The 10,818-nt window shown below is 41.1% G+C and overlaps 1 protein-coding gene across 1 annotated transcript; it reads right to left on the reverse strand.

Annotated features, from left to right (window-relative positions):
- Positions 1-5,003: 5,003 nt before the first annotated feature.
- Positions 5,004-10,566, reverse strand: LOC124396441 (creatine kinase, testis isozyme-like). The gene is made up of 9 exons (XM_046865585.1): positions 10,428-10,566; positions 9,957-10,037; positions 8,065-8,252; positions 7,673-7,827; positions 6,921-7,053; positions 6,445-6,616; positions 5,748-5,871; positions 5,442-5,631; positions 5,004-5,328 (listed from the first exon to the last, which is right to left on the reverse strand). The coding sequence occupies exons 2-9, from the start codon at positions 9,965-9,967 to the stop codon at positions 5,150-5,152; spliced, it is 1,152 nt and encodes a 383-aa protein (XP_046721541.1). The 5' UTR covers positions 9,968-10,037; positions 10,428-10,566; the 3' UTR covers positions 5,004-5,149.
- Between the last annotated feature and the right edge of the window lie 252 nt (positions 10,567-10,818).

Consider the following 10,818-nt stretch of genomic DNA (forward strand, 5'->3'; position numbering starts at 1 on the left):
GACGACCATCATTCCCGTGCCGAAGAAGTCTACTGTCTCCTGCCTCAATGACTATCGTCCCGTTGCACTCACACCCATTGTGATGAAGTGCTTCGAGAGGCTCGTCATGAGACACATCAAGACCCAGCTTCCACCCGCACTGGACCCCATGCAGTTCGCATATCGTCCTAACTGCTCCACGGATGATCTCCACAACCCTTTATCTGGCCCTTAACCACCTAGACAACAAGGACTCTTATGTAATGATGCTGTTCATAGACTTCAATTCAGCATTTAACACGATCGTCCCTCAGCACCTGATTGAGAAACTGAGCCCCTCAGGGCTGTGTGCTCAGTCCATTGCTGTTCACTCTGCTGACTCTTGACTGTGTAGCAACGCACAGCTCGAATTATATCATCAAGTTCGCCGATGACACGACCGTGGTGGGTCTTATCAACAAGAACAACAAGTCAGCATACATAGAGGAGGTGCAATGGTTAACAGCCTGGTGTGGAGCCAACAACCTGTCTCTGAACGTGGACAAAACTAAAGAGTTAGTTGTTGACTTCAGGAGAACACAGAGTGACCATTCTCCACTGAACATCGATGGATCCTCAGTGGAGATCATCAAGAGCACCAAATTCCTCGGTGTTTACCTGGCGGATAACCTTACCTGGTCATTCAACACCAGCTCCATCAACAAAAAAGCCCAGCAGCGTCTCTACTTCCTGAGAAGGCTGTGGAAAGCACCCCCATCCTGACCAGGTTCTAAAAAGGGACCGTTAAGTGCATCCTGAGCAGCTGCATCACTGCCTGGTTTGGGAACTGCACCGTCTGGGATCGAAAGATCCTACAGATGATAACGAGGACAGCTGAAATGATCATCGGAGTCTCTCTCACCTCTATCATTGACATTTACACCACACGCTGCATCCGCAAAGCAAACAGCATTGTGGACAACCACACACACCCGTCAAACACACTTTTCACTCTCCTACCATCAGGGAAGCGGTTCCGAAGCATTCGGGCCGACACATTCAGACACACACGCGCACACATACACACAACTGTGTGACTGATCAGTACAAACCGGACTCAACACACACTCATATTCAATTTGTGTGACTGATCTGCACAAACCGGACTTCACACATCATACACTTCGCACACCCATGACTCAGTACCACTCACACTAATCATTACCGCAAAATGTATACATGCCGTTTTTGCACATCTTCCGGGATTGCTGCTCTTTGTTCTTTTGCACAATATTCTGTTTACATTTTTCTGCTACTGTTCACCTTATTTTGTTACGACAGGTTTACTGGCGGAGCTATTTTGTGTTTTGTGTATTATGTATTGTCTTGCACTTTCCTGTGTTGTCTTGCACTGTCCTGTGTTGTCTTGCACCATCTTGTGTTGTCTTGCACTGTCTTGTGTTGTCTTGCACTGTCTTGTGTTGTGTTTTGCACTGTTTGCACCAGGTTGCACACATGCACTTTATGTGGCAAGGATTTTCCTACTAGTTCTTGGCCCTGTGTTTTTCTGTTTCTGTGACTGTTGTTTTATGTTGTTTTATGTAGCACCTGGGTCCTGGAGGAACGTTGTTTCATTTCACTGGATACTGCATCAGCTATGTATGGTTGAAATGACAATAAAAGCTTCTTGACTTGACTTGACTATATCACAGTATTTTTTGACATACAAACAGTATGTTTCACATAAAAAGATATTTATAATCCACTGAAAGCTCTTCCAAAGCCAACGGTTCCCTTTCAGGAACTCTAGCCACGTCAAAACGCTTTGGGAACGCGCCTGAGTGTTCATGCTCTGAAATAATGTGTGTAATCAGTTAAAAAAAATTTGGACGCTGGTCGTCACTGGCGGGGTGATGTCACGACCAGGAAGGATAAAATGCACATGGAGTGAGGCAAGTGCCAGCTTCTGTTTGTTCACGAAGCGCTCTGTGTGTATGTGTTGAATTGTCTGTCAATTGTTCGTCAGAAAAGAAAAAAAAATATATATATATATTCCTGGGAGTGGAGCATGCTAAGTCGGTTCTCGAGAGAGCCGGCTGCATGTCAATGCCATCGCTCCACTCCCGAGCGGCACTCTCCAAAGAGAGAGATTGCGCTCATTGCGGTTCTGCCCCTCTCGCTGAGACAGAGCAGTGCGGCAGTTGCCAGGGCTCGCAAATGAGACTTCGCAGAGAGTTTCGAGACGGGCTTGTCCCTTTCTCCAACCTCACCTGCTTGGTCCAGCACTCGCTCACAGGCTTGGAAGCATGCCTCTCGGCGGTTTCTTCCCCCTGCGATGAGAGCATTAGCTTCGCCTCTCTCCTCTGAGCTTGAGGAGCGAAGGAGTTGGGGCGGAGCTAGGTAGGTTTCCGAGGGATCTGACTGTGCGCATTCTGCGCACTTTTGGCACAGATTATCATATGAACTATGATTATATTGCGCCATGCTTATTGTGCCGCACACATTCTGCTCCGATTTTTGTGCAATCGCTCCACTCCCAGAGAGTACTCCTCGAGGGGGGTGCTCTCACTTCTCGTGGTAAAAAAAATAAAAATAAAATGAATGATAATAAAATAAAAAATTATAATGATAATAATAATGATAATAAGCCAGTAAGCATTTTTAGGGGTTGTGCCCTGCGCCGTTGCCAGTAAGTTGGACGAGCGGTCTCTGACATCGGGTCGCAACCTCCATGTTGGGGTCTCCCGTTCTTTCCAGACCTGCACACTGAGGTGTCATGGTCATGGGCGAAGCCCCTTCAGCCCCTTTGACATTGTATTTACACGTCATGGGGCGGAAAGTACACAGGTATGGAGCGATGCTGCGCGCTGAAGAGATGCTTGCGAGCTATCCCTCTCCCGATTGCCTCCTCCCTCAAGACCCTGACATTAACCACGTAAACCCTGCATAAAACATCGTCGTTCGTGGGTAAGGCTTATGCCTTACCCACGAACCTGACCTTACCCAGGTCAAGCCACTGCATCCCTGTACACCATGGCAGTCATGTAAGGTGTATCAGGCTGAACTGCTGCATTAACTGCATTAAGTCCTGACATAGGACGTTCTGGGAATCCTGCTGTGAAGGGGCGCGTTGCACCGCAGTATCTGGTGCCTGCCCTGCCCCGGCCCCCTCAGGGACCTGGATGGATCCATCCCTCATGGGGTAAGGAGCGGCCATGAGTGGTCGCTCCGCCATAGGTCTATGGGAAGGGCCCTATCTACCTTAGCACATTGATTGCCTAGAGATGCTGGCCGTGCTTCTAACGTTGAAGCATTTCCTCCCCGACCTCAGAGATCACCAGGTGCTGATTCATACAAACAACACCTCAGTGGTTTCTTACATCAACCACCAAAGAGGTCTGCGCTCACACTCCCTGTACAGGCTGGCGCACCAGATCCTCCTGTGGGCCCAGGGGAAGCTCCTCTCACGGGTCGGTTGAACAAAGCAGAAGACACCCTTTTGGAGGCAGGCGGCGAATGACCCTCTCGTGGTGGAGCACATTTGTGAGAGATTCTGCAAAGCCCAAGGGGATCTGTTCATGTCTCAAGAGACATCGCACTGTCCCCTCTGGTTCTCCCTTACTCCTCCAGCCACCCCTGTCGAGCTGCTTCCAGGAGTTCGGGAGTTTGCCAGGATGGAGTTTGCTCTAAGGTGGCCATGGTTCCTGAGGGGGCACAGCTCCAAGGTTCTGGCCTCTCCACCAAGGTGGTAGAGACCCTTCTCCACTCGAGCCATTTCCCACAGATGGCGTTTGTTCTGCTCATGGTGCAATCACCACCAGCTGAATCCTGTTCACTGCCCAGTTAGCTCAGTGCTGGATTTTCTCCAATGACAGTTCGTGAAAGGGTTGGCTCCGTCTACCCTAAAAGTCTATGCACCCACTATTTTCAGCATATCACACGCCCTTAGCGGAGCAGTATCTGGGCAGAGACCCTCTTGCGATGCATTTTCTTTGTGGCACCCGAAGGCTGAGGCCCCCAGTGCAACCTAGTGTGCCTTGCCATCATTTTTTGGGCTTCCTCTGAGCCCCACTTCGAGCCTTTGGCTGAGGCATCTTGGAGGCATTTCTCTATTAAGACAGCATTCTTGTTGGCCATTTTCTTTTTTAAAAGAGTAGGAGATCTATAGGCCCTTTCTGTGGCCCCTTCCTTCCTGAAATTTACTCCAGGTATGGCCAATGCCTTTTTTGTGCTCCAAGGTGCCCTCGGTCAGTTGGCATGTACAGGTGGGCCCTTGAGCAAGGCCCTGAACCCTATGTACTCCAGGGGCGCAGTATCCACTTCTGAACAGGTTGAGATATGTGAAGAAAAGTGTTTCACTGTCCTGTAATGTATATGTGAGAAATAATGGCTATTCTATTCTATTCTATTCTATTCTATTCTATTCTATTCTATTCTATTCTATTCTATTCTATTCAGTGCCTCTGTCTATCTGTGCTTGTGTGTAAATATGTAGGTGTAAACTTGCATGTGTTGTAACTTTATTCTAATCTGCTATATTCTCTTAATTTGCACTATATGGATAAACGTTGTTTGCTGTTACGATAACCTGTAGTATTCTGGGAAGGCTTTTTACAAAATGTAGATGTGTTGCTGTGGTGATTTTTACTCATTCAGCCTCAAGAGTAATAGTGAGGTCAAGAACTGATGTTCTACAAAGAAGCCTGATCATCATTCCAATTTATCCCAAATTATTCAGGGGGTTTAGGTGAGGGATATGTTTGTATTTTCTTCTGGTTTACTTCCACCTCTTTGTTATGTGAACTGACTAAAATTATAGTCATTGTTTTTTTTTGTTTGTTTGTTTGTTTATACACTGTATTGAAAGGGCAGAAAACAAGGTTTTGTTTGTGTTAAGGGAGCCTTGAATCAGCATTCATGTAATAATGAAATTAGATTATAACTTTAAGGGTTTAATTTTAAACACAAATCCAGAGAACACAGTAGGTGCATTTATTTGAGGCTTAAACAGCTATTAATATTTAAGACAAGACAGCAGACAGATGTGAACTGGTAGAATGTTTAATTCTTATCACCATATTACAGGAGTCTTAAATAAAATACAATTTTTTACTTCATCTCAGGAGTGGAATGTGGCAGGGGGATAAAAAAGACCATCTTGGATGAGTGAGGTAGAAGACTATTGCTGGATTTACTTCTGAACAGGCATGAGTTCATCAATGGATTGACCCTTCTCCAGTTTCTTCTCCATCTCGATCAACAGCTTGACTCCATCTACCACCATCTGAACAAGTTCCACCTCAGAGAAGCCCAGCCGGTCAGCATTAGAGATGTCAAACACACCCCCCACTGCAGCAGTGTCCACACCACCTGTCGTGTTGATTACATTTGTCTTAGTGCCAGAGCCATCAGCCTCCTGTTCAATACAATAGCCTACAGAGGGCAGCACTGGGTGCTTCAGACATTCTGTCACATTTTCTTACCTGTTCCACGCTTCTGCAGGCGTAACCTCTTCAGTGCCTCCTCAAACCCTTTGTGCTTACTCAGATGGGGGAGTTTGACGTGCACACCTGCACGCAGCCCTGTACCCAGGTTGGATGGGCAGGTGAGGATGTAGCCCAAATGCTTATTCCACATGAATGAATGGCCCTTGTTTTTGAACAGCTCCTCAATCTGAAAGGGTACAAGTCAGTAAGCAGCAGTTATTTACAGGACAGTTTACTAGACTTAATTACTCCTTAACTACTTTAACTGTATGTAATTTCATTCTTGGTTCTTGATTTGATTACTTTGGTGAGGCCTGTGCAGAAACGGTTAAACACTTCCTTCATGTTGCCACCTTTCTGCATGGAGATGACACGCAAGTGATCCTCCTCATTCACCCACACAAGGAATGTCTTGTTGTCATTGTGCCTGAAAAAAATTAAGCGTGATCAGTAAATGGAATCACTTGGCCCCAAGATCTACAAACCAACTTTCATAGAAATTTCTAAAGTCATCAAAAGAGACTGGCTAAAAGGATAAAAGAGACTAATGTAGTGTGAATACCAAGTTCTCTGAACAGTTCACATTCATGGTAGTGACATTTAAGTTTCTGAAGTGATACCCGAGTATTTTTTATTGAACCATTAATATCCTGAAATATTAACTAGAACTGGTATTACCACTAGCTAAAAAATATTAATATTATCAATCACCTAGTGACAATTTCTAAATACTTATTGTAACCATTTATTAGTATCTGCTTCCCATTACCTTAATGATTAAAGGAATTAAAAAATAATTAAAGTTGGATTACATGCAAATAGAATTTTGTGGCCCACTTATTACGCAAAGAATAAACACACTAGTCTAAACTGTACATGCTCGGTATATAAATATAGAATTATATATAAAGTGCGGTCTGACAAGTTTATAAAACATGCTTTGTGTGTTTTGACAATACTACCTTCAGAGGTAATAGCAACTCAGCCTAAATGCACTTACCATATACCCCTGGCATCTGGCCAATCACGAGCCATTCCAGAGGCCAACAGCAGGGGTGAAACAGGCTTGTCAAACAGGAAGTGGTCATCAATCAGCTGCTGCTGTTCTTCTTCGGTCATATTATTCAGAGCATAATATTTCCCTTTTAGATCTCCATCCAGGGCACCTAAAGCTAATAAACCAATGAAGAAGAAAAAACAATTCAGTGCTTTAGTATAAGCAATATGTTTCGATCCAAATCAGATAAATTTAGTTCTAGCAATTATCACCACCTGATAAATTAACCCTACACATAAAATTACAAAACATGGAATAAAATCACAATAAATAGAAAATTGAACCAAAAGCCCTCTGCAATCACAGGCTGAGAAAAAAAATCTTATCTTGCACCCCCCATCCCCTAATGTGCAAGCAAGTGCGCAACAGATACAAATTAGTTTTAAATAAACAATATTTAAATAACCAAGAAACTTTACCTTCCACTGAGAGTTTTTCAACTGCTCTTCTCTCACCACGACTGCAGTGTGGTGGCAGGCAAAACCCATGGATGCTCCTGCCTGTTCGCACACGAGAACTCAGCACATAGTTGGGATCCAGATCATCCCCACCCTTTAGGAAAAAATTTTTAACAAGTGAATAGAAACATAATTCAAATGGTAGTCTTTAAATCAAGAGAGCACTATTGATGGGAGGATCGGATCATTTTAGTGAAGTAATTCTTTGAATCTCGTTCATCAAAATGAACAAATCTTTTTTGAGTCAATTAGATCATTTTGTTCCTTTGATCAGAAATAAATTAAAATTGTAAATGTTTAATAAGCAGATCCCCCAACATGTCTACATACAAGAACTTTAACTATACAAATTATGATAACAGAATGAGTAGCTAATCCCTCATATCTTCTCCTCTGTGTGGTTAGTTCTTTTGTCATGTGACTACCATAATTATTGTAACAACAATGTCAAGATTCAAACAAAAAAAAACTGATCTATTGCATTGTGTAGCATCTATAGGAGTCAAATGATAAAGAAAGAACGAGTCGGACCAGAGGACTCATAAAATTAACTACTTCATTCTGTTTCCTGTACATAATAAATGGAGATTTTTTAACGCTTTGCTCATGCATGTTCTTCTGAGTCACATTAAGACTTGTTTAAAATGAAAAAAATCCGTCATGAACGATTGTAAACCTTGCAGTAGCTGGCACATTACAAGTCATAACAGTACCTTGAGGTTGGCTGGTTTCAGATCAGTTTTATGTTTATCAGTGGGTTTGTATCCACCATGACGGTCCTGAATGATGGGGTCTAGCAGCTCCTTAAACACCTCGTAGGTCTCCTCATCTCCCGCCACACAGCCCACAGTCATAATGAAGGGGTGACCTAGAATGCAGACATGGCAAGTCAGCTCTACATGCAAATAGACAAGTGTCAATAAAGAAACCAGAGTACACAAGGGTTAACATGCAATAAATTATTTGTGACAAAAAATCTCTTTTCTTAAACTAATTTAAGCTTTCACTGCAAAAGATTTGACTACAGAGTTTTTTCAGTCCTGAACTTTGATTCAAATTTTATTGCAAGAACAGCATATTTATTCTAGTGTGAGTGTTCTTTTACCAGGATTATCTACACCAGTCTGAATGACTTTATCTATGGTGAAACCGCTGGCAGTGGAACGCCCACGAAGCTTCTTGTACATTTCCAAAGTAAGAACTTTAGACATATGGTTGTTGTGCTGGCTGAGGTCTGGGTACTCATCTTCAGCAGAGAATTCCCCATTGGCAGGAGTGGCCATTTGTTGATTGCTACACAAACACAAGACAGTAACATAGATCTGTGATTTGTGAACATTTTCTTTTACATGAACAATACTTTAATGCTTTTGGAGAGCAATGAGAAATGGCAAGTTTACAGTACAGAGAGGTCAAAGAGTGGAGCCAATTCGTGTTTCCACACAAACCGAAAAATACAATTGTCCAAAAAGAACTTGGTTTTGTTGAATTAAATGCACATTAATAGAATTTAGCCTATTGTTTATTTTTCAAAACGGATTTTTTTTTAGTTTGGCTACATAGATTAAAAAAGAAATCCCACAAAAGCAGCGAAAAACAGTGGGCTAAATGAACATCAGAGATCAAGTCTTAAACATAAACGTTTCAAGAAGAAATATAAAAATAAATGCAAAATAAAAACCCAGAAGGTATATAATGTGTGAGGTGTTTGGTTTCCTGCCCATGGACACTAGAGATGAAAAATCCAAATCCGTTTACCTTTTAAATCACTCAGTGAACGGATCCTTAAGTCACTTAAGTGGGATTCCCAGTGGGGATTCTGCCTGCCTTTGCCATGGAATTCCACTAGAGGGAACTCACCAAATCATTACAATTCACCGAATCATTACAATTCACCAAATTCGTGGGCTCATGAATTTTACTCAAGGCCCTCAGATAAATCGCTAAATCCCATGGTTTGGGACACGTATAGAGCCCACAAAACATGGTCACTTGTGTTTCTGACTATGCAAGAAGTTTCCTAAAAAACTGTCAGTTTCTTGTTGCTACAATTACTTGCTAACAACAACTAAGAACAACTAAACAGTGTCGTTTACAACTTCTATCTATATATGTTGGTGTTAATAGCAAGATAATCAAGGACTCGAGTGATCCGAGTGAATGAAGAGATGTATTCATGAATCTTGAGTTATTTAATTTGGATGAATTCGGATTCACGCATCTCTAATGGATACTCAAAGTCATTAACAAAGCCAAAGAGCAACAATTAATTTGTAAATATTAAAGTTACTTAAAACAAGGGCTGCAACAACTAGCCGATAAACTCGATGATAATAACCATAATGAAATTTGTTGTCAACGAATGCTGTTATCGATATGTTGGGCTACTAAAGTTATGTGTTAGCGTGAGGGCAAGATAACAGCAGCTTGCAAAATGGCGGACAGTTAAACAGGGCGAACAAACACTAAATCTAAAAGCAGCAAATAACAGCAGCAGTAAATTATCACCTTTTTAGTCACTGTTGTGGGTTTGAGTGAATGTTTATGCCTTTGTACACCGATGTTATTTTGCTGCATTTGTCTACTACAACAGTAAACTTATTTGTTTTCAAACGTGATTTACTGCGGCTTTAATACATTCAAATGCTTGTTTTCAAAGTTTGTATATTTAATTTATGCATATATCATTTAATTTCTATACAAAATTAAATAAAGTATATATTCTAGATGCTTATATCTTTACAAATGAATAACATCCATGTATGTTTTTAAACAGAAATTGTCAAAACAATGTTGTAATATATTTTATATATATTTTCTAACCATGTTTTTCAACTTGTCAGAGGCTAAATACTAATATCTTATTAGTATTAGTATTAGTATTAGTATTAGTATAAGTGCTAATATTTTAAATTAACTATTGTTTGGAAATATTTTCCAATTTTTACAATACAATGACAGTTTTTGTATAGTTTTTTGTATATTGTATATACTTACACGTTGCCCATTTTCAGTGTTGTTTAAGTCTTCACTCGATGGAGTCGGTTTAGCAGTAAGTCCTATAAACAGAGAGTGAACCTGTGGAGATTCAATAATTAATAATGAATATATATATATATATATATATATATATATATATATATATATATATATATATATAAAATGATAGACTATTACAATAAAGTAAACAATAACAAATGCGTTGCGATGATCCTGTGCATGTTTAGACCTAAGTTTAGGAACCTCGTTAGGACCTTCTAATTATAAAATTATAAAATTATAAAAATCTTAAAAACAGCGCCATCAGCAATGCTTTAAGGGGTCCAGTAATTACACGTTATTAATAACGATCATTAAAGTGATTATTATATTATTATAAAGATCGTATAAAGGCTCATGTGTAATTACTGGACCCCTTAAATCAGACATTGAGGCACCAACTTTTCACTCAGAACATTAAACATGTACCTGAAGTACTGTATCCAGAAGTGTATTATGATCCGGTTGAGATCGAGTGTCTATTCGAGAGTAGCAATAATAAAGAATTTACGGAGTGTGAATTCCAACAAGTTCCTTCCTTAGTAGAAACGCTGGAATGAGTTTTTCATACGACGTGGACGACGTTTATCGGGTTGGAGCGTCACACGCTGCTTAAAGCGTCCTCTATTCGGGCCGTTGCTATGGTAACCTGGGAGGTTATTAGTGCGCGTTGCATTAGGCGGTAATAATGTAGGTCTATGCTAATAATAAATCACATTTTGGAAGTGAAGTGAAATTTAAGGTTATAAATGATGTACTACAACTTTAAATAAGATCTGGAAATCATATCGTGAGAACAGTGATTTGGAAACGAGGAAAA

The sequence above is a fragment of the Silurus meridionalis genome, chromosome 2, assembly GCF_014805685.1.
Source record: "Silurus meridionalis isolate SWU-2019-XX chromosome 2, ASM1480568v1, whole genome shotgun sequence".
Classification (NCBI taxonomy): Eukaryota; Metazoa; Chordata; class Actinopteri; order Siluriformes; family Siluridae; genus Silurus; species Silurus meridionalis.

What these genes read in the sequence shown, in the direction of transcription:
- LOC124396441 (XM_046865585.1), bottom strand. An exon ending in GACTGGTGTAGATAATCCTG is followed by an intron (nt 7,828 to 8,064) that starts GTAAAAGAACAC and finishes TCTGCATTCTAG; the next exon opens with GTCACCCCTTCATTATGACT. An exon ending in CCTGCAGAAGCGTGGAACAG is followed by an intron (nt 5,329 to 5,441) that starts GTAAGAAAATGT and finishes TCAACACGACAG; the next exon opens with GTGGTGTGGACACTGCTGCA.